At 45.0% G+C, this 27455-nt stretch overlaps 1 protein-coding gene across 1 annotated transcript; it reads left to right on the top strand.

The window, feature by feature from the left end:
* The first annotated feature begins 1319 nt into the window (after positions 1–1319).
* FAXC (failed axon connections homolog, metaxin like GST domain containing) lies at positions 1320–27233 on the top strand. Its single transcript, XM_076333281.1, has 6 exons — positions 1320–1594; positions 2209–2344; positions 7857–8053; positions 15608–15825; positions 21534–21650; positions 23567–27233. The coding sequence occupies exons 1-6, from the start codon at positions 1320–1322 to the stop codon at positions 23848–23850; spliced, it is 1227 nt and encodes a 408-aa protein (XP_076189396.1). The 3' UTR covers positions 23851–27233.
* The last annotated feature ends 222 nt before the right edge of the window (positions 27234–27455 follow it).

The raw sequence follows: 27455 nt of genomic DNA, 5'->3' as shown, positions 1-27455 counted from the left end.
CATAAACAACAAGTTAGAAGTGAGGAATAAAACAAAATGCTGCAAGGAGCTACCGCAGGGAAGTGTCGGAGCACAGCAGCCTTCCCGGTGAGTGCAGGCAGGAGGCAGAGATCGTTCTCTCACTGATGTTGCACACCAGTGCAACTGGGCACCGCTGGCACCTGGAGAAGTTGGCACACGGATCTGAACTCCACAGCTTCACTCAGGGCTCTCCTCTTCCTCATCTTCCTGCTTTGTCTAATCTGTCCTATAGCCTGAGGTGAAGTGTCTACAAAGCCCTGGTCATAGACCCCATCTATCCCCTACTGGACACTGAAAGTTGCTCCATTTCTGTGAAGAATCAGATCAATTCTATTGCCCCTGACGGAGTAATAAAGTATCTAACTTGTGGGAGCTTTTTGGAGCAGCTGTGTACACACCACAGCATTTAATGAAGGACTAAGTATTTCGGCAGTGGTATTAATCAGAAAACAAAGGGTATTGTTAGCATTTTAGGGTCAGTGTGATGTGCAGAGCTGTGTATATTTGGCAGAATATAATGTTGAGCCCTGCTCGTACCATCATGGGGCACTCAAGGCTCCCGCTGCAGCAGGGAGGCTGCAGGCAAGGGAGCACTAGGACCCTCAGTGCCAGATACATCTCGAGGGATTTGCTTTGGGGCCACTCTGCTTGCCTGTCTCTGTACCCTTCTGCTTGTAAAGGTGTTCTCCTCAGTCACCTCATCGAGCATCAGAATACTAGAAAGAAAATTGCCGCCGGATGTCAGGTGTTTAGAGACGCGTGTGGTAATGTTCAGCTGCGGTCAGGCACTGGGGCGTGATGGCGTGGCGTCTTTTGTCCCAAATGCGGGATAAAATACGAGGCCTCTGCTCCTCCGTAAAGGAACAGCGCGGCGATGCTCGGAGCGGTAGACCACGGATATTTGAACAGGACCGGCTTACACGCAAAACCCCAGGCGTGAAGCGCGGTCAGCAGCACGGCTTTTCGCCCTGAATTTTGGAGAACGCTTTTTTTCGGAGCCGCGGCGCGGGGGTCCGTCCGTGCACCCCTCCCGCCCCGGGCCCGGCGGGGGGACGCGGGGGCCTCCGCAAGGGCAGGCCCGGCCCACCCTATCCCCTCTCCTGCCCTCCCCGCCGCCCTGCGCAGCCGCGCAGCGACGGCTGAGGGAGCCGCCGGAGCCGCCCGGCGCGGCGCGGCCCTTCCCTCCCCGCCGCCGCGGCTGGGCTGGGCGGGGCGGGGCGGGACGGGGCAGGGCAGGGCAGGGCAGGGCAGGTGGGGGGCTCCGCGGTGTGGCGGGGGATGCGGGGCCCGGGCGCAGCATGCTGTGGGGGGTGGGCCTGGCGGCGCCCCGCTCCTGCGTGGCGGACCTGAGCCGCAACCGCAGTCTGTCGCTGGGGTGGTGCGCGGGGCCTGAGGAGCCGCCGCCCGCCCTCTATGGGGGCGAGATCGTCGCCTTTCCGCTGGCGGGCGGGGGCGCGGGCGGCACCATGGCGGCGCTGGGCTCCGACTCCTGGTGGAAGAAGACGCTGTACCTGACGGGCGGCGCGCTGCTGGCCGCCGCCGCCTACCTGCTCCACGAGCTGCTGGCCATACGGTGAGGCTGCGGGGGGCCCCCGGCTGCGAGGGGCGCGGCGGGGCTGGGGCGGGAGCGGCGGGGCCGGGCGCTGGCCGCTGAGAGGAAGCGGTGGAAGCGAAGGGCGCTTTCACCGCGGGGCTGAGGCGGCGCTTCGAGGCGTTTATCTGAGGGGAGAGGGCGTTGAGGCCTGGTGGGCTGGTTTCTCTGCTTCACCGAGTTTTTGCCATTTATCATCCCCCCCCCCCCCCCTTTTTTTTTTTACCCTTTTTTCCCCTATTTGCCATTTGCAGCAGGGCAGGAGGCGGCTCTGAAGAGGTGCCCTGCGCCCGCCTCCACAGGTGGCCCAGGGCGGCCGCGGGGGCTGGCGGCCCCCGTGCTGGCGCTGCGTAGGGCTCTGCCTGCTCTGGGCTGCCTGTGGTGCAGGGTGAGCCAAGCCTGCTGCCTGCCACGGCGGCCTGAGTGCTTCTCACCGGCTCTGGATGCCGTGCATCGAAAACCTGCGGTAGTCCATGAAGGGAGGATGTGTGTGTTGCCTCGGCCAGGATTTCTCCTTTGTGTATTTAATGTACTGATGGATCATGTGCCTGTACGTTTTTTTGTTTTTTTTTTAATTTCTGTTCTGGTTTTGACAGGAAAGAGCAAGAGCTCGATTCGAAAGATGCTATCATACTGCATCAGTTTTCAAGGCCTAACAATGGTGTTCCAAGCTTATCTCCATTCTGTCTGAAAATGGAAACTTACTTGAGGATGGCTGATTTGCCCTACCAGGTACATTGTGCAGTTTTCCTTTACATTGCAGCTTGCTATAATTGCATGAAATGGCAAATAGGCATCCCGTCTCTCCTCCCCCCCCAATCTGTCTCACCCGGGGAGATGTAAACATACACCTACAAACTAGGTGGGTACACCGACACTTTTACGTCTCCGGTTAAATTTGGTGTGTAACCTTTAAAGATATGACTTGAATAACATTGGTCTGGAACAGCTCTAGATTTAATTGGCAAAGCTAAATGAATGTTGGAAGCTAACTTGGCTGGAAATGCTGAAGTGGGAGAGTAGTCTGGAGTTTATATAATGCTAAATAATACCCCAAAACTAAAGCGTAACATTATTTGGTCTTTGAATTTCACCATGCTAAAAAGATCAAGATTAGGCAGCTGCAGCTTCTTATTTTCCTGGAGGGTTTCTTTCTGGTGCTCACCTGGGAAGACGTGCTTGCCTTCTGCTTCACCTCCCATCGCCGGTGCTTCCCCTCCAGTGAAGGAAGACAGAATTGCTTTTAGAGGTCGTGGATACTGCTCCTTAATTGTGGTTGGGTGCATCCCATGCCATCTTCCCGCAGGGGACGAAGCCCGAGCTACTCCAGTGAATGAAAGGCAGGAGAGCAGAAATTTGAATCTAGCAGTCTCGCCTGTTAGCGTCAAGGTTTCGTTGTGACGCCGTGAGTCTGGCGCGCGCCTCGTTGCGGTGTCGGCAAGCTGTACAGCATGCAAGCTCTTTGAAACACGGGATGGGTTTCTTTTCTGTTTGTGTAAAGCATTGAGTGCATTTAAGATGATACAACAGTGGTGATAAATGTAATGAGGATGTTGGGTAGGAGAAATGTCTCTGGGTTTTTTTTATCTTTTTTTTCCCAAGTGATGTAAATTTGGCATCTCACTTTGTCTCAAAGAGGCAGAGCTGTGGGTAAGTTGCATGCTCACCCCATGTGGGTTCAAGTCACTTTTTTCTGCTGCATACCAAGGTGTTAGGAAGAACGTTTCGTTTATGTCCAGTGTTTTACAGAGGAAAAACAACCATATTACAACTTTTTTTTTTTTTATGCATTTGTGGTTGATACGCATTCAGCATTGTATGCGATTAAACTCTTTTACATCAGAAGTGAAAGAAAACCTCATTAAACTCAGGCTTTTAAAGACTTAAGCAAAATGTACTAATGTTCATTATCTTGAGATTTAATGGTATTTGAATCAGATACTTCAGAGCATTAAAGAGGGAGATTTCCATCCTGTGGGATGTATTTTCCTCACTTAGGTTTACAGAACCTGCAAGATACTGAAGTTTGAATGTGTGGCTGGAGCAGGAGGACTTAGTGCACATTGCTTTTCCACCCAGAGTAATTTGGGTAGAAATTGCATGTTTGAAGGGAGAACTGTTTTGATGAGATCTGTTTTCTTTCTAACGGCAGTTGATGCAGTTCAGAGGTTTGCGAGGATCAAAGTTGCTCTGGTGGAGAGTAGTTAAAGAAAGCTGCAGTATAAAAGATGGTTGTCACAGGATATGGTCACTTCTAAAAGATAACACTGCGCGTTTGTGTGGTTCAGGATGGAGTCGTTTAGACAGCTCATGCTGGGTAGAATTGAGTCACCCAGCTTTTCAGAGAGAGGGATTTACAGAGGGTTATCGTCCCCTCTTTATTTTCTGTACTGAAGGTCAGCATTGCTTTTTGGTATTGCATCTCTATATCCCTACTCGCTAGCTGTGAGCACACTAAGCTGACATAGGTCAGCAGGACCACCAAAAGCAACACTCCTGCCTTCAGCGGCTCCCTCTTGTCCCTTCCTGCACGTGGTTTTCTGTGCCAGATCAGGCTGGGCCGGAGCTGGCCTAGCTGGAGCCATGAAGGTTTAGTTTATTTGGTTTTAATCCAGCTCAGTTCCCCATGTGCTCCACGTGCCACGCTGCAGGAGCAGGAATGGGTCCTGTGGGTGCTGGGAATGCCAGGTTGCCGCTTTTAGCCATGCTGGCTTATATGGGCTTAAGGTGTTTGTGGGGTTACCGACCCTTTGTAGGGTTTTAGAGGTAAGTTTGGTGGGGCTAAGCTTACCAGCTTAGCTTTTTTTCCAGAAGAGGCAGATTCTGTTTCTGTCCTTGTGTTAGGAGTATGGTGCTGCGTTCGGCTCTGGCAGGCGGAGGAAGGTACAGATGCTGCTGTGGGATTAAGCGGTAGGGGAACAGGAGATAGCAGGAGGGGAGCCAGCAGGCAGCACCGTTCTCAGCTGGAGTTATGAAGTTTCCTGTACTCAGACTACCTGGAGACTTTTATTTTGTTCCCTTGTGGATGTGTTACCTGTAGGACACTGTAGGTGACAAGAGACATCCGATGGGCCCCTGCCCCCGGCAGGCAGCAGGGTGGGTGTGTAGGGGGGGTACGGCCAGATGCAGGAGGAAACGCCTCGCTTCCCTGTGCACTAGTGCCTGCCGTGATGGAGAAGCGATGGCACATCAGGCGGCACCTGGTGCCGGGGCTCGCCTCCTGAGACTTGCTGTGGTCATCACCTTCCCGGGAAGGGGCTGCTTTGAAGGGAGGGTTGTGAAATGGGGTGAAGAGAAGGCAGCGGGGTGGTCAGACTTTTTACTCTTTTGATTCCTTGTGTTTATACTTTATTATAGTGCATCAGACTATTGAATAACGTGCTGTGTTTTACACAACATGCCTTAATGGCACGTGAGAAGTGGAATTGGGTGACACATTCCTACCTTACTCTCATCTGAATTTCTCCCAACAGATGCGCTCTTGTAATGTGCTTATGTTTTCTTGAAGCTGCCTTTCTAGGTGTGAGTTCTCCATCAAAAATAATTCAGGTAGCCCTACCCTGGCTGCGCTGTCATAGTACCTAGCTGTTTTTTCAAAATGTTTGATGCTTTTCTTGATAAAGCTTGCTTTGAAAGAGCCTATTCTGGGTGCTTGTGGAGATCTTCTGGGTGTTCCTTGATTCCCTCACGAATATGAAGAGCTGAGTATTTATGTAATCTGATAAGTAATTAGCACAGCAGAAACGTGCTGTTTTCATGCCAGGTCTGTGAAGATGGTAGCCTCCTTGGGAAGAGACATGAGTAGAAGTAAAAGCATAAGCAGCAGTAATTGAAAATGTGGAACCTAATTTCTTCTGGATAGTACTATAAAATTACCCCAGAAGTGCCCTATGCCATTCTGTTTGTAAATTCCTCTATAAATGAGGTTCTGGGGAGCTCTTGTTATTGTTGCTTTGCAGGCTGCAGTTCAGTTAAATGTGCTGTGAGGTATGAGGGGATATTTTGTTTGGTTGTTTTTGTTTTTTTAATGATAATACCATAGCTTTTTCCTGCTTTGCAGCTGGAACAATTTTTAAGTGGAAAATTGATAAATATTTGATGGCAATTAGTAGGAGCCATAACGATACCGAGGTTTCAAGCCTAAAAATACCCGTTTGAGAACAGTGGACGCAAGAACAGTATAACAGATTTGTCAAAAGACTAGGGTTTTTTCAGGTCATTGAAAGATGTTTCCTATTTTGTTTGATAAACTGTGTATAATGAAACATGCAAATCCAGAGAAGGCTTTTTTAAGTTTAGGTAAACCAACTTTCCTGTAAGAACTTTAGCTCTCATTTGTGTTTTTGAGAGTGTAATATTAATGCAGTACTAACAAGTTTTTAAGCAATGTATTTATATATATTATATGTGCTTGAAGAAATGTGCAGTTGAATGATAAGATTTTTTTTCTGGGTTGCAAATGATAGGGACTACAGTAATTGCAATATGTAATAAACACATCTTCAAGTCTAGTAGCTTCTGCAAAACATCAGTGTTCGGGCACAAGAAGGGAAACCTCATACTGAAAGGGCTTAACAAAGATTAAGCCAACAATGCTCAGTGCCATATAGACACGCTATGTAGTTCCAGAAAAAGCTTATGATTCTGTATTAAATTCATAATGAAAAATTAGGGAAACCTATCAGTTTGAGTTCTGAAAGAGCCTTTTTGATGAAGGAAAGGTCTGGAAGGTGGAAGGATGGGGCAGTGCTCTCCTTTCAGTTTCAGTAGTTTTAGAGTTTCTCCCATGGACCAGAGGTAATAACCCCCACGTCACCCACACGTTCAAGTGGGGTGGATTCAGTTGCTTCATTCACCCACGCAGGGATGCAGTAGATGAGACATTACATAATCTGGTGTCCCTACCGTGCTATTTGTTTGGGCAGAAATCCCAGAAAAGGCTACAGCCAGAAGGCATTGTTTTCCCAGCAGCGTTACCCGTTTCGTCTGTTTTCATCCACAAGGGAAGAGCCTCCGGGAATGGCCGCGCGTTTGTAGTGCATTGCACATCCGCGTTTTGAGCGGTAGCCAGGATGCTGTGCTCTCAGACTGAGCTGGAGGCACGTTGTGGTGTACGCTCCTTGCTGCGAGAGGACCTTAATCCATCTTTAGTGGATTCAAGAAGGTTAAATGCTTGAGACCCAAACAGGTCAGTCCAGAACTGCTAACCCTAAATCTCCAGCAATTAGGAGCTAGATCCCGAGATGCTTAGAGTGACTGCCAGAGACTGAGTGCAGAGCCTTTATTGTGAGCCTTTATGATTCAGCTTTCTGAGCTAGGATTTTTCATTCAGTAAATAACAGGACGTGAGGATGGGCATCGCAAGAAAAGAAGAAAGCTCTGCCTTGTGTCTCTACCTTCAGAAGTAAGAGAGAGTTGAAGTCAAATGTCTGATCACGTTTTGAAAGCCAGCAATTCCTCTCGTGTTTGCCAGATGAGACATAAATTCTCTAATCTCTGTTTCACCTTCTCCAACTGTAAAATGGGGAAGATACATTGCTACTTTTGCATGAGTGCTATGCTGAGCAGATATACCAGTATTCAGTGATGCACTAGTGCTGTATCGGTGCTGGGCTCTTGGAGACCCAATTGTAACAAGTGTGTCTGTAAATGTATGAGATTTCTAAGTTATGAAGTTGCAGAAGCATATGTAAAGGCAGATTTCCCTCCTGCTCAGTGAAGGAATGATACGCCTTTCATTACACGCTTGTGATTGTGTGTGTTTTATCCTTGGAGGTCATGCAACTATCTGAGATAGGTAGTGAATTAATCTTTATAAAAGTACTTCTAATGTGAAAAGTGCTGCTCTGTGCAAGAGCCAAATTTAGGTGTCAGTCTTGTGATTAAAAACTTGTTTAGAATAATGAACCCAGTCTTCTGGGAGATCTGAGCATCTCCAATCCCTTAAATAGCCTGGATACTTAAATAATATTAACACCACGTGGCATCCAACATAAAAGTCTATAACACCTTGTAGGACCTGGAAATAATTTTATCTGAATTGTCATGTCTGGTAAAGCTGTTGCTCTGATTGAAGAGCTACCACTAGTCTAGAGTATTAATTTAAAAAGAAAAGTTTGTTGGATAATGTTGCCTTTAAAAACACAGAAAAATAGTTTAAAAGCTTTATTCTCATTGAAACAGAACCTGAAGGGCCTTTTTTGCCTGTATGTTTGTTTGTTTACTTACCTTTTTTCCTTCTTAGAACTATTTTGATGGAAAACTTTCCCCTCAAGGGAAAATGCCTTGGATTGAATACAATCACAAGAAAGTATCTGGCACTGAGTTCATTATCGACTTTTTGGAAGAGAAACTTGGAGTGAATTTAAATAAACACCTTGGTCCGCATGAAAGAGCTGTTTCCAGAGCCGTGACAAAAATGGTGGAGGAGCACTTCTACTGGTAAGCTTGCATGGCAAAGCTGGCTGCATTCTTGTGCTGTCAGATCTGCCCCTGCGCTCGTGCCTGGACGTGAATGCTTATTTTCTCTTGCAGAAAGCTTGGGTACCCAATTATTAATTTCACAACTCTCTTCACCCTAGAAAACTGCTGCTTCTTTCTGCGTACGCTAGTATGAGCCGGGGGTAATTCCCCTGAAAAGTTGTCATGCTGTGTAAGCCAGGTAAGGAGTCAGGCCCTTTGTCTGCAGCTTTGCAGAAGGGAGCAGCAGTGGGCTCTTCCTCTGTCCTGTTTCACGTGACCTCCGTATAGAAACAGCCTTGTTAATAAAGAGCAAAAAATCAAGATGGCTGAATACATTTGTGGTTTGGGGGCTGAATACATCTGAAATGTATTCAGATGGCTGAATACATTTGGCAGGGGAACAAATCCAGTGTTCATAGTAAATCTAGAATATTGTTTTCTTACAGTTACTGATTTTAATTATCTGGGTGTGCAATTACAATATGGATTATTGCCTTTCCTGTAACACAGGATACTCCTGTTAATATGTATTGTGACAACACTGCCAGTTGATAGGATACAGTATTAGTCACAGTATCCTGAGAAGCTGAAGTATGTATATGAATAGAAAACATAAATATAACCTTGCTGGTACTTTATGCATTTTACTGACACCTTTGAAAATAATACCTGTGACTTGCCCCCCACTTTACATTTCAGTCCTTTTTAAGTGCCCTTTCCAGTCTGGATTCATAGAAGTAGCAGGTGGACATGGCATCTTGGATGCTGCATTGGCTGCCTCAGCAGGCACAAGGCTTCTTCCCAATAGTTTGCTTTCTAAAGCAAATGCATTTAAATCCTTGCTGTACGAAGTCTTGCATTCATGTTGCACTTTTTTTCTTCAAAACAACGTGTGATTTAAATTGAATGCATTAACCTGCTTTTTCTTTTACCTTGTGATCGAAGATGAGCAGCAACGTGTGTACATATAGTTCTTCAGATAATTTTTAGTGTTTCCTGGGAACAATTTTAGCATTCAGTATGCAGATTTAAATGATACGATTTAGAAGTGTAATTCCTGCCTTCCAAGAAGTGTGACCTTCACCAGTTATACCCATCTGCAGTGCTGTAGCTTCAAAAATCTGACTCAAGAAGGGCAACGAAGCTGGTGAAGGGTCTGGAGAACAAGTCTTATGAGGAGCAGCTGAGGGAACTGGGGTTGTTTAGCCTGGAGAAGAGGAGGCTGAGGGGAGACCTCATCGCCCTTTACAACTACCTGAAAGGAGGTTGTAGCGAGGTGGGTGTCGGTCTCTTCTCCCAAGTAACTAGTGATAGGACGAGAGGGAATGGCCTCAAGTTGCTCCAGGAGAGGTTTAGATTGGACATGAGGAAAAATGTCTTTACTGAAAGAGTGGTTAAACATTGGAAGAGGCTGCCCAGGGAAGTGGTTGAGTCCCCATCCCTGGAAGTATTGAAAAGATGTGTAGACGAGGCGCTTAGGGACATGGTTTAGTGGGCCTGGTGGTGTTGGGTTGACGGTTGAACTCGATGATCTTAGAGGTCTTTTCCAACCTTAATGTTTCTATGATTCTAAGTAGCCTGCCTATGTAGCTTTTTTTTTTGTTCATTTTTCCCCTCTCAATTATTATAGCTGCCAAAGGGAAGATGAGGCCTTTTAATCCCCTAATGCTCCATCTCCTTGCCTTAGTGTCGGTTGGTTCAAGGTCTGTAGACTTAACTGCTTTAAAGGTAACATTACTGATGACAAACTTATACCGCTGTTGTGTCTCAACTACAAATTGCGCTTTCCTCTGTGAAGCTGTTGTCTGTCCATCCAGGCTTCCTCTGAGCTGACTCAGCACTGCTGGGCATGACACAGGGGAGCATAGGGAACAGGTATTGCAAATTCAGGTGCTGACCCAGGGGGGTGGCACTGAAATGGGTGGACAAAGCTAGACCAAGTAAGAATAGAGATGTGCATGCCTGGCTGTATATCCCCGTTGCCTTTCCTGTTTAGTCACACAGTTGAGTTTCTCTAAGGCATGTATCTTTGCTGCAGTGTAGTAAAACATCCAACTGTAAGTCTTACTGTATGTCCCTGCTGTGTGGCTGTACCAGAGGCTTGCTATGTTGGTGAGGTTACACCATGCCAGTTCTCTGTACCAGGCAAAGCCTGAGCTATGAGGCATCACTGTTGTACTGCTGTAATTCCTGGATAACAACTTTGACCATCCTATAGTTACACTAAAATAAAATCAGGCTTTAGCTGTGTAGGACCACCTTTCTCCCTGACAGCATTGCATCTGTGGTTGTGGGATCCCTTCACATCGGACCTTGAACCTGTCTGCTTCCCACCAGAAGCTTAGGGTTTGTTCATGGTGTCCTCAGGTCCCACGATGAGGAATTTGTAACAGCGATCGCCTTTCTGCAGGATAAGGTTTATAAAATCAAGCCTCCAAAGCAGTGATATTAAATGTGATTCATACTGTTTCATTGCCAGCAGCATGCAAAGTAGCTTCATCATAAATAAGTGATACTGTAGTACATTGATCGAACAAAGAAGCAAAGTACATCCTGTGGTGTGCTGTCTCTGGATGGAGCTAATCCTGGTGGGTGCTCAGCTTCTCCTCCTGAACTGTTCTACTTTTGCCAAGGTAATTGCTCATCTTCACAAATTAGTGCCTCTTACAGGTGAGAATTGCTGCTCTGGCTGGAGTTGAGAGCAATGCAGGGCTGTTGTGAACCTCAGCCTCCAGACACCCTGCCTCTGCCCCAGGCTGCGATGTCTGGCAGGGGTCAGGCTAAAAGACAGCAAGCGAGTAAGCGTACCTATTTTAGTGCTGGTGTTAGAGCACATCTCCGAGATGCACAAGACTGATTTGGAGCTGGCACTGGAGCTCCTGCCCCTGGAGAATGCTGTAACTATTAGGCTTTTGCTACGTTTAAATCGGCAAAAGAAAAAAAGCCTGCTGACCTGAATGGGTGTTGGGCTGAGTCAGAAGGGAGGAGATGGGAGCGGACCAATTTTGTGGCTCTTGCCCCAGGTCCTGGATCTGGTGCAGACCTCTGTCATCTGCTGAAGGCTTGCCCTGGGTCGCCTCCACTGCCTGCAGTGACCTGTGGGCCCTCAGAAACCAGCGGGGCACCCACAGCCATCTTCAGGATGCGTTGAGTTTTTGGTGTATCTGCAGCACGTTCATGGGATCGGACCCCTGTGTAAGACGGGCTGGAGGATGTCAGATTCTCATGTCCTTCTGGCACTGGCTCGCTTGGCTTGATGGCACTGCTGGCATTCAAACCAGGCAGCTCCTGGCGCCTGGAGGGCTAGCAGTGGCTGCGAGGTGCTTTCTGGCACTTTAATCTCAGGAGAGGGATCTCAGGTTGGCGACACTAATGTGCTTAGAGAGAACCTAAAGCCTTTGAATATGCAGCATCTAACCCATTAGCTTGGTTTAGCTGTATTGTCAAACACAATCTTAGTGATTTATAAGTGTGTGTGTATACACACATACATATTCAACTAATTTCTCACTTCGTCTTCCAAGAAGACAATGTAAACATCACATATGTGATGAGTGCTTGAAGTACAGGAAAAGCATGGTATGAGAATACAAATGAATCTTGACTTTGGTCGGTATTCAGACTTGCCTTGTATTAAACATAAAATATGTTTATAATATAAATATGTTTAAATACATCAAGCCAATTATAAGAGTGACGTCTCTCCTGCTATTAACAATGATGAGGCTTGAATGCCACTGGCAGCCGGTCGCTCTGGGACGGCGCACAGCAGGTGGGGTTTCTGCAGCTGATTGCAGAATGAATTTGTTATAATCCTTTTGTATATCAAGAAATTCCACTCTGCACAGGTTCACATAGGAAAAATAACCCCCAGTTCACATCCTTGTGAACACCTCCCCCTTGCCTTGATGTTCAGACAGTTTAGGGATAATCAGGCAAGCCGCTGTTGATGAGTCACTTTTTCCATCTCCTCTCCTGATTTATGCATTGAGGCCAAAGCTGCTGTTACATTTAGACTTCAGATTTGCTTTACCCCCGCAGCATTGCTCTTTAACGCATTATTGTTTTATTTATACTCTAAGATTTGTACAGGTGTGCTGGCACAAATGGGAATGTTAATGTTTCCCAAAAGGCTCAGTTCAGGCCAATATTTAAAATAATTATGTCATCCTATAAACACTAACTGTAGTTTAAAATGTATAGTTATGCTGAAGTAGGTTATGTAGACTACCTGATTTCTGGCATTTTCTAACCTTTTGTAATGTTGATAATACTCTAGTAATGTAGTCTGAGCAGAAGGATGATGGGTGGGATTAAATGCAGAGGAGCATGTTTTGATAGGAAGCACAGATTAATGAACCTTCGAATAGAATTATTTTAACAAAGTGCTTGTAAAGCCAGTTTTAAAAGTGCTTTTAACTGTCTCTCTGAATCTGAGCCTGCTTTTTTCTTTGCTTTTGCGTGCTCAGAACCATAAAATTTTAGGAGTAAACTCTTTGGTTGTCTGTTTAGCTGCCTTCATTGACCATGTAAATTTGAGACTTGGGACATGTGACAACTTTACTCAGTCAAAGTGACAAGCAGATGTCTAAAATTGTGCTTGACAGTTTAGCCGAAGCAGGATTACCTAAATCCTGTGCAGTTCTGCTCTTCCTGCGTTGCTGTCCTGATTGTCAAACACTTCATCTGATCTCTGCCTCTTCCAGACTCAAAGACCTTCTGCCCCAGAGCAAGTGAGTGCTAGGGAAATGTATTTTTGCTTTAAAGTATAGGCTAATTAGCTCTGTGGGAAACCTTGTTCATCCTGTCTCATGAAATTAAAGCCATCCTGGACGTGGTTGATCATTCTTGGTGCGGTGCCAGCTCGCTGGTGTGGTTGGAGTGAACAATAGTGATGGCAAGTCCATAGGGCCAAGTTAGTCTTGTGTGACTGGGGTGACTTTTAAAAAATGCTGCAGCAGAGTCTCCTCTCTTCTTCTTCTTCTGTTTTGTTTTGGCTTCTTTTTCTTGTTGTCCCTCTCCGTGGCCAGGCCTGTTGTCCTAAAGCAACTAAGTTGTGTTGCCAGGTGAAGCTGGTCAGGTCCATGCTGGGGAAGGAGGGTCTTTGCAGCGAGACACGCAGTAGTGCTCTCAGAGAGCAGGTTTTTCTTAGCTTATTCAAGCAATAAATAATAACTTACAGATATAGATAGTATTTGTAATTATTTCCCAGTGTTTACATCGTGACCGGCATTTTTCTTCCCATTCAGATCTGTACCTGCCCAAGGGACATTGTCCTTTCCCAGGCCCGTGAAACACGACTACTGAAACGTTCTGCTCTGTGGAGCGCCCTTATGCTTTCAGCCCAGTCTTCTTTCCATCCTTCTTAAATCCTGTTTTACCTTTGTTCCTGCAACAAGGCAGCCTTGTACCACATCTTCTAGCCAAAGTTAATACTTCTGGAATTTCAGTAACTCTTTACTCCTGTGCTTGCTGGCTTCATGTTCCCCTTTTTGTGCTGGTGCCTCTTGCTAAATCTGGCTTTGTTTCAAACTCTGCTGTGCTGAAACCAGCCCAATGACTTGAGTTGATCCATCCATTTTGAAAAACAAGGATTGTGCAGAACACCCCCGTTTGAAGAGTGGTACTGAAGCGTGTGAAACGTCAGTGGGATGCTTTTGTCATATTAGTACAGTGCAAGAGGTTGTGGAGAAATCTGTTGAGGATAAAAGCCATCAGAAACATAGCAGGTGCATTTTTGTTCTTCACTGTTCATGCATTTGCAGCAAAACCTGCACATGCCTCACTGTTACTGACTTTAATGAAATCAATTTGAGCAGAAGGCATTGCCCTGCAGTGGACAATTTTTAATAGAATTAAAATGCCTTTCACCTGCTCTTTTGGGAGCATTCTAAATTTGAGCTGTAAGTGGATTTTTTTTTTTTTCCCCCAGCTGTTACACCAAGTATTCTCCTTTTACCTCATGTTATAGTAATTCAAGTAAAGAATCTGTGGAAACTTAGATTAGAACATTTTCGTGGTGTAAATGTAGTTGTTCCCTGATGGTACTGCTGAATTCAACTTCTGTTCATGACATACAGGAGTTTGATAAAATGTACATTTAAAAAAAAAAAATTCACAGGAGTTCTCCAGGAGATACTGCTTTGGTGTTTTTTTTTCTTTCTTGAATTGGGCGATCCATATCAGCGCTAAGGAAATTATGTGCAATTAGAAATGTGCAATTAGAAATATGTACAACGATAAAACTGAAGTCATATTCTAAACTAAAAAAATGGAGTTCTGATCATATTGGAAATGGAAACATTTGATTATTAAGTTAATATTTAATATAATTGTGTACATGACTTTGCAACTTCCGATATTTCAACTTTTCGATCTAGCTTCACTAGTTTATCTCGTCTCCATGAGCCTATTTTCATACTATCTCAAATATGTAAATCCACTTCAGATTTTTCAGTTTGGAAATTGCTACAAACATAATTGGAATATGGGTATCAACTCCCTGCGTGTCTGAGAGCCTGTTGGCTTCATATGTTTGTCATGTCTACTTTGGGGTGTCTTTAGCCCTTTTTCCAACATCCCTTGAACTTGGTGACAAAAGTCATATGGTCTTTTTGGTTTCTTCGTAATGTCAGAAGATGCTAGACGTTAAAAAAGTTAATGTTTCTTTTTTCATAAGTTTCTTGAGTAGCGACAGCAACAAATCAATTTTTTGTTTGCCTACAATATTAGTAAAGAACAAAAATTCATTTAGGAAACAAAAATTTCAGCTGGTAAGACAAATTTTTATAAAAAGACCTTTCAAAATAATATATTTGCCATTCAATAAAGCTGAAATACAGCCCGAAGTACAACAGAGTCCTTTAGAAATGCCTCTCTCATAAAATCAACATTTTGAAGAGAGGAAAAAATACAGGAGAAAACTAACCCAATAACCACCACCTCTTCATTTTTTAAATTTTATTTTTAAAGGATTGTGTCGTTGTTAGTTTCTGAGGGGAGCAGAGATCTTCTGAAAAATGACTGCTACAATATTTGTGTTGGGGCAAAGTTACTGCTTGGCTAAGTTTCAGGAGTATAGAAAACAAGTAGAACAGGTTGGTGGGAAAGATTGGTTTCTTTGCTGGCTGTTTTGTTGTCGTTTGTTTTCCCCAGGTCTGTGCAGTCAATCATCTTTAGCTAATAAATCCTTTTGGCCCTTTTGGCACTGCATTTTGTTATGCGAGTTTAGCAGAATTCTGCAGCTTTTATTTTATATTTCAATGTGAATCTCATTTTCTCTTGAAGTGAGTCACGATTTACTGAGAGAATAAGCACTGGGCAGTCTGCGTAAGTATTGCAAAGTCAGTTTTTTCTGCTGTCACTCTTGAGTTGCATCAGGGTCTACTCTTTACTGGAAACTACTTTTCCATCAGGGCAGTGAGCACCCAGTGTTAAGAATGCTCGCTGCCTAACCTTTCTGCAAGCCTTTGCAGGGCGGTGATGGGCTGTCTAGGTATTGCACCGCTATAACTTATTTTCGCATCCTTCTAGGACTTTAGCTTATTGCCAGTGGGTGGAAAATCTTCACGAGACGCAAAAGATGGTTTCACTTTTTGGCCCCTTCAGTGACTTGCTGAAGTGGATCCTCTGTCATCTGACCAAAGGGATCGTGAAGCGGGAAATGTACGGCCATGGCATTGGCCGCTTCTCGGAGGAGGAGATGTACACGCTGATGGAGAAGGACATGCGGACTCTGGCAGGCCTCCTGGGTAACGTACAGCGAGTTACGCGCGTTCTCTTTGTTCACAGCCTGCTGTCCACAGGATGAAATCGACTGCGAGTACTTCCTGGCAGCTTGATCGCGTACACAAATAATCTCATTTTGTCAGTAGGTAGAGTCCACGCTGCTGCTGTCATTCAGTGCCGTCCTTGCTCTGGCAGGGACAGTGTTTCTTTCCCCGCTGTTTGCTACCAAATTGCGTCTCTAGAGGGGTAAGCGGCTTTCTTCTCTGAGTACTGGGTATGTGTATCTAGAGGAGCAGAACGTGGCCTGCGATTTTGGAAGAGCATTTTGCTATGTGGATTTAGGAAAATGTAGTGTTTAGTTCTGCAAATGAAATCTCTTATTTTGGGGGGGGTGTCTCATTTTTTCTTCATGGGACTCATGGCTGTTTGATAGATCGTTATGAGGCTGCCATTTGAAAACCCTTTGCAGATGTTATTTTGATGAGCTGGACTTTGTTGTATTTGGTTGGTGTTAGCGCCTTTATTCAAAGCTGCTAGTAGGAGATGGATCTGTGTTGTCAAAATAGGTGGTTTTAGGCTTCTTGGTTGTCATGGATGGATCCCATAGGGTTAGTCTTAAGGTTGATCTCACTTAGCTAGAATCACATGAGCCTCATTTCTGTTGTGTAGCTCAAGCTGAAATCTGCACTGGAGCTGTCTACACTGTGCTTCTTGCCTGCAGTCTGCTGAGAGCTAACCATATTGTGCTTCTGTGTAAAATCTGCATTTTGAGGAATTGGTTTGGGACAGATTATTGCTTCCCTTGAGCTTGTGTCTCTCTTGTGCAAGGAATCAAGAGAGATAGCACCTGTGTGGCTGCTTTGTTCCCTGTTACGATCGCTTTAAAGAGGTGGCTGAGTGGAGGGCAGGAGGGATGCCTCCATGCCCTGTGCTCCGGAGGGAGGACATACTGCACATGCTCTAAATAGGTAAGTGTGGAGTGGATGGAGGGAGCAAGGTGAGGAGAGCCCAGCAGAAAGCAGAAGCTGAGTGCTTGCTGAGAAAGGGAAGGGAGATGCTTCTGGACTTCCAAGGTGTTTTGGAAAGGAAGATATTTGCAGAGGACCTTGGTGGGGCTGTGTAGAGTTTTCTGTAACTTTGGTTTCTGAAACAAACCTGCCGAGTTGCTGGATTGGGAGCAAGGTGGAAAAAAGACACGTGATGCATGGGCACAATGGGCAAGGGGGATATTTTTTGACAGCACCTCTTCTGTCAACGCTTTCTCATGCTGCATTTTGTTTGTTAACAAAAAGTTACCTATTCTAGTGCCTCTTCAAAGAAAACCTGAATGTGGAGCTTAAGAGGTCCCTTTTCTTTCTGGGGAGGAAGGGAGGGAGCAGCTCATTTTAGAAGAAGTGTGGGCACATCCGCTGCAGAGCCGTGGCCAGCTCAAGGTGCCCTCAACTGTGGGACTACTGTTGCCGTAGCCTTGAGGTTGGCACTGCGTGGCTCCATGTATGTTGCAGAGAGGAATGGGGTTGGGATGGGGGCTGGAGCAAGTAAGTTCAACCTTATGACCTGGGAGCTCAGCAGAGCCTCCTGGTTCTGGCTAGACAACGCTGGCAGGCTGGACGGAGCAGCAGTGGATGTGTCTGTGCTAAAGTCATCCCTGTCTGCCAAGAGTAGACGTAGCCTTCAAGAGAAAACTGGAACATGTTCCCGAGTATCTGTAAAAGTCTCTTGGTTTGCTTATTTGAAGTCTGCATCCTTCTGTCTCTGAGTCTATACTGACACTCAGATTTGTAAAGCTTTCAGTTCAAAGAGATCATTAAATCACCTAGACAGATCTCTGAATCAAACTGCTTGGTTGCTGTCTTGAGGCCTGTGTCTTTTTTCTGGCTGAAGTGTGTCTTTCTAAAAGGCATCCAGTTTTAATTATGAGATTTCAGCAGGTGGAGGTGCCACCACTTTCATTAGTAATTGGTGGCAGATGTTAATCACCATCAAAATCTGACCTGTTTCAAATCGAAGTTTGTCCGATTCCAGCCTTCAGGCAGATGCTCCTCCTAGTTTTTCCTTCCTCCTTGGGTGGCCTGGGTCGTGCCCTTGTGAAGGTAAAGGCTATAATCAAACAGTCTCTTACTTTTGTTTTTGGTGGGGAAAAATCACTGGAAATCCTCAAGGATAAGGTATTTTCTTCACTATATAATTTTTTTTTAATTGCATGATACATATGTTATCAGCAGGGGTTTTATTTTTACTTCCAGATTATTGATGAGAATGTTGTGCCTTATGTACTTCAAAAAGCCTTGATGGGCATCTGCTGTATTCCTGTTATTTTACTACATTAGCAGATGAATATTGTACTTTTTTTTATCTTCCCCTCCGAAACGGATGTCAGATTAGTCAGTGTGCAGTTACGTGAATCATTATATTTGCCTTTTTGATTAGTGGTGTGTTTGTCTACTTTTCTACAATTGCCTTGATTTTTCATTAACAGCAGCATGCTCAGGTTTTCTCCAGCCAGCTGTTTATGGTTGGGTCTAGTAACTGTGGCCTCCAGGTGGTATTCTGGGATGAGGACAGGAGGCGGGATGAGGACTTGCAGCCTGACTGGAGACTCTCCTGTTTCACAGCGTGAAGGAGAAGGCAGTCAGTCAGCCTATTGCCTGCACAAAAATCTTTGAGAGATTCCCCTCCACGTGTATGTGCCCATGTATTTTCCCAGAAGAGGAAGCAGTTGGGATTTTGGCTGTTAATTAGAGGGCAATCTTAAGAGCTTAAAAAGGATGCCTGTCATGCAGAATAGCTGCACATACCAAACTGTAGCTGTCAGTCATCAGGCATATCAGATTAATTTAATGCTCCCCATTTTTTAACAGAGACCATTCACATGGGAACAAGAATAACTTTTAAATTCCAAGAGCTGCTTCCAGAGAATGATAACTTGGCAGCTGCCAGGTCTTGTGACACTCATTTTGACATTCCCAGTCACATCTTGAGTGCTTTTTTTCTTTCTGTCTCATTTCTGAGAATAATTTTTCCTTCTCCCATGTACCTATTTCCCTAACAGACTCCTCCAGATCTCTTATGAACTTGGAAATTGGAACTAATCCTCCTATGATGGATCAGCCTGCCCTGTTGGTATCATCTTGCTCTCTGTCCTGCCGTCTTTAAACCACAAATGTAATTTCCTTGTGTTGTAGTAGTTTCCTACTGCCTGGTAGTAGTGTAAGGAAGTGAGGGGAACTGGGCATATGAACTAGCAATATATAAAAAAAATACACATTTTGGTAATTATTTAAAAGATGCAAGTAAGTGAGCAGTGCCCATAAACGTGTTTAGTGCCCTCTCAGCTGTCTGCCTGCCTCAGGCTTTTGGGTAAATGGGGATTTTGAGCGGGGAGTTGCAGGGCAGCAGCTGCCTGAACCAGCTTTTGAAAAGCATTTGACGTTTTGTGGAGGGCAGGGGGGCTCAGAGCTGAAACACAGAGGTGGGACTAACCTGAACGTGAGCCTCTAATGCTAGTTGAAATGCCTTGCAGCAGCCTGTGTGGGCTGTATGTGCTGCTGTGGAAGGGTGCAGGTCTCCTGCCAGCACTGTGTTTCATAGATCTGTCTCTTGCCGGGGTTTCTTGACCCGGTGCTGAAGTAGCTGCTTTTGAATCATCTGGTGCATGCATTTGTAAATAGTGGAGCTGTGTGCTCTCAAATCTCTGGGCGGTACAAATTTGATCCAAGTCCAGTGTGACCAGGTGATTGCATTTCTGTTGGATTAGCCAGGGGATGCAGCGAGGTGTTTGGGATGATTAGCACTATGGCAGCCTTGATGCGACAGGCGCTGTGTAATCTGGCATAAAACTAGATACTGAGAGATGATACCTGGTTTGTCAGAAAGTCTTCTGGAAAAATGTTACACTGGAAGTTTTGTGAACGGATTGGAACTGGTGAAGGAAATGTGCATGGAGGCTGTGTTACGTGGTGCAGGCTGACCTAAAACCAGATGTACAGTCTTATGGAACCACAGCTCTATTTCCTCCTCTTCCCCTTTGTTTCCATGCACCTGAAGGTGCAGGTGTTGTGCCTGAGGAGCCACTCTGTTTGCAAAAGAGTGGGATGGTTCAGCCCTCACTAGCCTGCCTTAGTTGTAGCAAGATGGAAGTGGCAGTATTACTTCCCAGCACAATATCGTTACAGATCGAGTCTCAGACCCGGTTGTATGGTGCTAAATTCCTAGTGTTGGCATATGGCTGTGGTTTGGGGACCAATTTTTGAGCTGTGTTTGAGATTGAGGAATACTGATCACATAAATACTGAAAAGACACGACATTTACCCTGTACATAGTTTTCAAACAACAGATTGATGCAGCCATGAAAGAGCTGGGGAGGGTTAACTGTTAAAATTACATCTGACAGGCTAGAGGAGGTTACTGTTACTGGTTATTCCTGAGCACTGCTTTGCTACACTATAGTACAGGAGAATGACAGCATTTGTTGTACCGTACTCTGGAATTTGATGCATTTTACTGCTGGACAGTTTTTCTAAACTCACTCAATAACCCTAACATTTAATAACCTGCTGAATTACAGACAGCTTACATTGGGCAGGGGAAGAATGACCTGGGGAGATGGGATAACTGGATTTGGAGAATTCAATTACATACCACATTTCACAGTTCATAGCACTTTGGGCCAAGGCAGGGACAGTGCAACCATCTAACCTGACCTCTGCAATACCGCGTGTTTCACCTGCGTGCCCTATGTGCGGTCTTTGCTCCAGGTCTTGTGCCTGTGATGAGGAAACAAGTTTGTACGGGATGTTTTTTTGCAAACAGTGGCTTTGAAACGTGATTATCTTCCCTATCTTAGGTAGTTACCCATCTGTTTGTGCTGTGGTGGCTACTTAGGACCATCATGGCATTGGGGTGCCCAGAGAGGTAAGCAGAATAGTGGTGTGGAGCAGACATGCCCTCCTCTGACCCAGGCCAGTCCCAAGCAGCTGCTGTTTCACTTGCCTGCCTGTGTGCTTGACGTGCCTCTGTTTGGTCCCTGCCAGGTAGAAACCAGTGTTTGGGGGTGGGGGCACTGCACTGGTGGTGTGTGAGAGGAGCTGTTCACTCCTGCCCGTGGCTGTGTCCTCCTCCTGGAGATGCAGGTCATTTCTGAGCAGTCGCTGCCAGTCTGACTGGTGCATTGGTTTCAGCCTGAACAAATGGTGGGAGAGGGAAGCTTTGGGTATGACTTTTTTCTCTTGTGGTCAGATGAGTAACCTGAAACTGGATCTGCACGCATGAGCGATACAGAGTGACCAGCTTCTTTCAGCAGGTGCATTCATGATTCCGAACCATGGTTGAACTATTATGGGTTTGCACCAAAGGAGAAAATCATGCTTTGAGGTACCTGCTGGCTGCAGAGAAGACTTTAAATGCAGCAGAACTAGTGTGGTGGTTATGCGCTGCCAGCTGTGATGAGCGGAGGAGGTTACTTGGCCAGTGGTGGCTCTGTAACTGGCCTAGTTACAGAAGTGGTGAGCACAGGGGAAGCTGCAGTAATGGATTTCACCTGCTGAACCCTAGCAACAGCTTTTGAACCATATTCAACATCGAATCCCTGTCTTTGAACCAGTGAACCTTTTCAGCTAAATGATTTCAGTAAAAAAAAATACGCTAAAGATGTAATCAGGGAAATTTTTGTCTTTTTTAACTGGGGAGAAGTGACATCCAGTTGAGAAATGTTTGCTGTTGTATTTACAGGTGACAAGAAGTACATTATGGGACCAAACGTTTCCACTGTTGATGCCACTGTCTTCGGGCATCTGGCACAGGCAATGTGGACACTACCAGGGACTCGACCAGAGAGACTAATCAAAGGTAGGAAAGCTTAAGTGATCTCTGATGAAAAACTGTCGGTGGCATTTGCCGTGTTTAAACTTGGAGCACCTTGTAAGGACCTTGTTCTCCCAAGTAACTAGTGATAGGATGAGAGGAAATGGCCTCAAGTTGTGCCAGGGGAGGTTTAGATTGGACGTGAGGAAAAATGTCTTTACTGAAAGAGTGGTTAAACATTGGAAGAGGCTGCCCAGGGAAGTGGTTGAGTCCCCATCCCTGGAAGTATTGAAAAGACGTGTAGACGAGGCGCTTAGGGACATGGTTTAGTGGGCCTGGTGGTGTTGGGTTGACGGTTGGACTCGATGATCTTAGAGGTCTTTTCCAACCTTAATGATTTTATGATTCTATGATGCTATGATTCTATGACATTTGAAGACTGCAGCAGCACTTCAACTGCATTGCAGGCTGTTCTTGCCTTTGATGTAGCATTTGTATCCTGTAATGTTGTTTTCTCTTAAAATTCTTGTTTGTTTTCTCTTTAATGTTCTACGTGGTAATTGTTTCTGTTCCTGTACTTGATCTTTTCCCTGTTTAACATAGCAAAGACTGAATGCATCTCAGGAATGAATGCTGGGTAAAGTATGAGAAGACAGAAGCACGGCCATGAGCCAAATTCTGCTGAACTGAGTAGTTTCATTGATGGTGGAACTGCAAGTGCTATTGTCCCACTGAAATTACAGCCTGTGCTGTTACTGAAGATGCTGGGAAGGAAAAAGTCCAGCCTGACTTTGGAGTCACTGTGTTTTTGCATGAATTGGAAACCAATATACCCCTCCCCTCCGCACTTTTTTTTAACTTTTTTTCCTTGTGGGGTGGTATAGGCATGTGGAAGTATCTTTGCATCCCTTTTCAGAATAAAACCACACAGTATGAAGAATGGGAAGAGCTAAGAAGGAAAAGGATGTGAAATAGGTGTAAAAGGAATGAATCTGACCTGTAGGTCTACTCTGTGCAAGAGAGAGCTACTAAAGCAACAGTTAGGAGGCATAGACTTGCTCATTATTAAAACTTTGAGGAAAAAAAATACTTGAGATGAGGACATAACTATTGTCTATACAGTTCTTCCCCTTGATGTCTAGGGAATCATGGATAAAATTCTGAAGGGTCCATGGCTTTCAAGAAGGACTACTATGTTTGTTGAACTAGTTTGTCTCTAACGAAAATAAATAGATGGCAATAGATGCAAATACCCAAGCAGTATGGATGATTCTCTGTACGCATCCACCTACTCATGCTATTGTGAGTGCAGGTTTCACATACCTATTCCCTTTAATATGCTATTATTTCTTTGTTCTTTGAAGTTTTTTGTAATTCCTTCTCTAAGCATACTCTAAGCATACATGTATGTATAAACATAAGGCATAAGGTACTAAGGCTAGGAGCATTAGGGGTGAGCTGGTGAGCCAGTGACCATATAAAAACTTTAAAATGTGAATTGATCTTGCAGACAACGCTGCCATCTGGTGGTGGAAAACCCAAATTCACTGTATTTTGATGAATGTATTGTGTATATATAGGATCAAATTCTGTCTTTAGAAACCAGGTTTCTGCAAAATAAGCAAAAATTTTACTATGAAAACCCTACAGTATTAGTATCTTGTCTTGATTTATTTCTGTAGAGGTTGAATTTGGGATAGTTATTTTGCTACATGCACTTATGTTCATTCCAGTGTAACCCTTCTTGTTGAATGTAGATTAATAATATATGTTTTAAGTTACATGAAAGTTACAAACAGAGCCGCTAAGAGGATTGATGGGATCTTGGAATTTTGAAACCTCTTTGGAAAGAACCTGCACAATTTGTTTCCAAACAGTGCTAACATGTTTCTGCATCAGCAGGTGAGTTAGAGCATTATTGACTGGATGTATTTACTGGAGTCTGTTGTGCTCTGTTGCAGGTGAACTGATAAACCTTGCTATGTATTGTGAAAGAATAAGGAGGAAATTTTGGCCAGAATGGCACCATGATGATGATAACACTCTGTATGAATCTGAGGAAAGCAGCGAAGCAAGCAAGACTTACTCACCTTTGCAGGACTTCAGTTTTTATTCAAGGACAGAAACATTTGATGAGGAAGGGAACAGTATTTCTCAAACCCCTGACACAGATTACACTGGAAACTCCCTCTTTGATTCAGATGTGGACATGGATGACTACAGAGATCATGAACAATGCAAGTGATGTGTGCAAGCATCTCCCATTTTGCAGACAAGCTGTTTCTTGGGATCAGTCTGATTTATTTTCTTCTCCGGGTTAGGAAGAGGTTTATACCACTTTGGAAGAGACCATTGTGCTTGACTCAGCTGTCACATGCTACCTGGACTATTTCAACCTTATTTCATTTTGTGTAACTGTTCAGGTGGAACCAAGGTAAACAGTTATTTAAAACACATAGGGGCAAACTGGAGGTCCAGAGGGCAACAGGACGTTTCAATCTACATTTTTGTTCGCATTCGAAACCAGATCCTGCAACCAGGTCAGACAGACCTCTGGGAAGTGGGGCATTTGCGAGAGCTGGTTTGTGTTGATGTCTTATCTTTACAGGAATGGGTTGAGGACAAAAATGGAAGAGGCATGACTGGCACACCTTTCTCCCATGGAAGAAAATGATTGGTTCTGTGTTGATTTGGCAGAGTTTTGGGGGAATTTTATTTGATAGCTACCTGTACTCTGAGTGCATGTGTTACTAGCAGTGTCTGCAGGAAAGAACTGATCCTAGTTCTTTTGGAGACAGTCAAGGAAGGCAAGAGGAAAACATATTCCTACAGAAAGGAGCTTTTTAATGGTTCTTGTTCTTTGCAGAAGATTGAAATCGCTACTCTGGAATATTTTTATTCAGAAGGGAAATGTCAGTTTTAATGTATAATCTCCCAAATACTCATCTGGAGTGTGTGTTGGCCAAAGCCTGCCTCAGGCATCTAAATTTCTTCTGTGTTTTCGAATTATTATTGTTATGTTTTTACTTCCTGCCACTGACTGTTGTCCGCTGCTGCTAGGCAAGGCGAAAGAATTGGGATTTGTTACTAAAAGTCTGGTGCATCTCAGCGGTGGGTGCTTTGTGCTCTTTACCAACAGACATGTCAAACCCATGAAGCTTTCAAAGTGATTTGGGGTATTCTAGGCTTGGGATGCTGTGTAAATGCAAGATGTTGGCCCAGGCAATCAAATGCTTTAGAGCTGCCTGGGAAGGTGCTTCAGTGGGTGCTGGCCACTGTGCTGGCTTACAGTGCACAATCCCTAAAGGCAGTGCACGGGAGGCAGTTGAGCTAGGACTGTTGCGTCAGCCCTGCCGCCTGTAGGGATTTCCAGGTGCTGAAAGAGTGACCAGAATTGATTTTAAGGCGCCTTTGCTAGCACATCCATGAATCTGGAACCCCAAATCCAGAGGGATTGCACAGGTGCTGACATGCTTTGTGTTCATATCTCCCTAAATGCAGGTTAGAGGTGAGAATGAATCCGTTGGATTTACTCACCAGTTTGAAGGTAAGCATGTACATCAGCTGCTTGGCCATGACTAGTTGGTTTTAAGTAGAGATAAAGCATATAGAACATATAGACAGCTGTGGTATTTGTAAACATGCATATAAAATTGGGTATTTGCCTGCAGACTCTGGTGGTGGCCCATTTAAAAATATTTTAATTATGACTTTCTCAATGAGTTAGTTAGATGAATCAGGATCCCTCAGCAAAATTTTTATAATGTGTTGGTTGTGCCATATGTTCCGGGAGCAGACAGGGCAGACAACTGCTTTAGGATGTTAATTGTTGGTAGTCCTAATAGCCTGGAGCTTGAAATAACTCCAGCTTTCAAAGAATACCTCTCTTTCTTGGATTGTGGAGTGTCTCCTGCAGAGGAAAGCACTTGCTCTACGGAAACACTGAGCTAGCTGTGGCTCTGAAAACAGGGACACCCGTCTGCAGTGAGTTCCCAGGTCTCTTCATGCATGGGAGCCACTGCAGAGAGAGCTGGTAAGTTTGGTGTGGTCTGAGATGGGTGTGAATTTGCACCCGTTTCCTCAATTCCCCAGGCATGTCCTTGGAGCCATGTTCCAGTCAATGGTCTCCATTGTTGTGGGCAAGTATCATTTGCAAAGTGAACCAAAACTCAGAAGGAGGAAGATATCATCCAGTTACTTGGGACTCTTCTTAGGAAACTAAGCACAGGAATAGGGCACAAGATGATAAGTCTTGAAAGGACAGAGATGATGGCCTGAAATGCCTGTGAAACTTCATAGCCAAGTCAGGGCAGATGCTACCTGCAAAGATGTAGGTATTGGTATTCTGGATAAAAGACGTCCATGTCAAAAAGCTCCTCTTTTAAAAACGTTCGTATGTTAGAAATTCTGATGGAGATGTTCTCGTTAATTTACCCATGCGTGTTTGAAGGCTGTGCTTTCTCCATCTTTCCAGCGTTGGGAGGGTGTGCTTGCAGGTACGGAGGCTCCTGCTGACAGCAGATGAGTCCCAGCCGTGAGTCACAGTTATTAAGAGACCAGCCTGAGTTCAGGAGACACTGTCACCTTTATAATTTTGGTGGGCTGACAGATCTGTCTGCGACAGAGGCCCTTGCAACATCCTGAAACGCGGGTTAACCAGAAGTCGACAACGTCATTTTGCCCTCCCGTGTGTGCGCAGCCAGATTTGGATTTTGTGTGGCTGGGTGCGGAGACGGGAGATGCCAATGCAGTGCACAGCCGGTGTCGTGCCACGGCCCCATCCTCCTGCTGGCACCTGGAGCTGCTGGCGTGGTGGGTAAAGCCAGTGCTGCTGCACCACAGCAGGGGTATCTGTGCCGAGGATGTAGGTGCCATGCGGGGCCACGGTTACATTCGCACCCAGCGTTTTTTGCTTCTGTTGTGAATAATCAGTGTGCCTCGGCAGAGGCTGAACCTCACCCTGACCGGCCAGGTAACGGGCTTTGCCCCTGGGGAGGGTGAAGAAGAAAGGATCGGAAGGGGTTGCAGAAGGGGAAGTGGCTTTTTGCTGTCAGCTGAGGTTTTCCAGGGTCTTAATCAGCGAGGTGAATATATTTTTCAGGTCGTCACATGCCTTCCCTTTCTGAGAGACTGCTCAGGTTACTTTAGAGAAGTTAGTTGGGAGAAGTTAGCTGGCTTTCTCCTCATGACAGCCACTCTTGATAAAGTCTGCGTTTCTGTGTTTGGCTGTGTTTCAAACTAGAGGTGAAATTAGGAAACGGCGTCTCTTTAGGAATTTATAGATGTAGTATTTTGTCCAGGTTTGGTACGAAATCCTTGGGTTTACTTATCCCTTCCAGAAACAAATACTGATTGTTACACCTGTTTAAAAGGATTTAATCCAAGCTTTTTTCTTTTGGAAGCTGGTCTTGGTAAAGTGTTGGGGGTGGGGAGGGGGGAGATGTTTTTAAAAAAACAAAACAAAACTTTTTTAACATCTGTGAAAAAGTGTTAATTCATTTTTGTTTGCATGGGGAAAGAGAAGGCAAGTTTTCTTCAAAAAAAAAAAAGAAAGATTTTTTTGACTTTCCAAAGTTCTGCTAAAAGAGCAACATTTTCTTAGTCCCGCAGTGTTTGTGTGATTTCCACCCCCCCCCCCCCCCGATCTTCTCTATTTTTTAGCTTAGTGCAGAGGGTCTATGCAGAACTAAAAATAGTTGGAGAGCATCTTTACTTCCTCCTGTGTTTTTTTTTTGTTTGTTTGTTTGTTTTTTTTCCTCTCCCTCACTGATCAAAATTGCAAGCAAGTCTGTCATAGGGATGCTGGAGGTCCCGGCTGTGCTGCTGATGGGGGTCAGGGACATCAGGTGT

The sequence above is a fragment of the Aptenodytes patagonicus genome, chromosome 3 (assembly GCF_965638725.1).
Source record: "Aptenodytes patagonicus chromosome 3, bAptPat1.pri.cur, whole genome shotgun sequence".
In the NCBI taxonomy this organism is placed as follows: Eukaryota; Metazoa; Chordata; class Aves; order Sphenisciformes; family Spheniscidae; genus Aptenodytes; species Aptenodytes patagonicus.
The sequence above is the reverse complement of the archived record's forward strand: the minus strand, read 5'-3'. Positions and strand labels throughout refer to the sequence as shown.

What these genes read in the sequence shown, in the direction of transcription:
- FAXC (XM_076333281.1), top strand. Translation starts at nt 1,320, where the DNA reads ATGCTGTGGGGGGTGGGCCTGGCGGCGCCCCGCTCCTGCGTGGCGGAC. An exon ending in TGGCTGATTTGCCCTACCAG is followed by an intron (nt 2,345 to 7,856) that starts GTACATTGTGCA and finishes TTTCCTTCTTAG; the next exon opens with AACTATTTTGATGGAAAACT. An exon ending in ACCAGAGAGACTAATCAAAG is followed by an intron (nt 21,651 to 23,566) that starts GTAGGAAAGCTT and finishes GCTCTGTTGCAG; the next exon opens with GTGAACTGATAAACCTTGCT.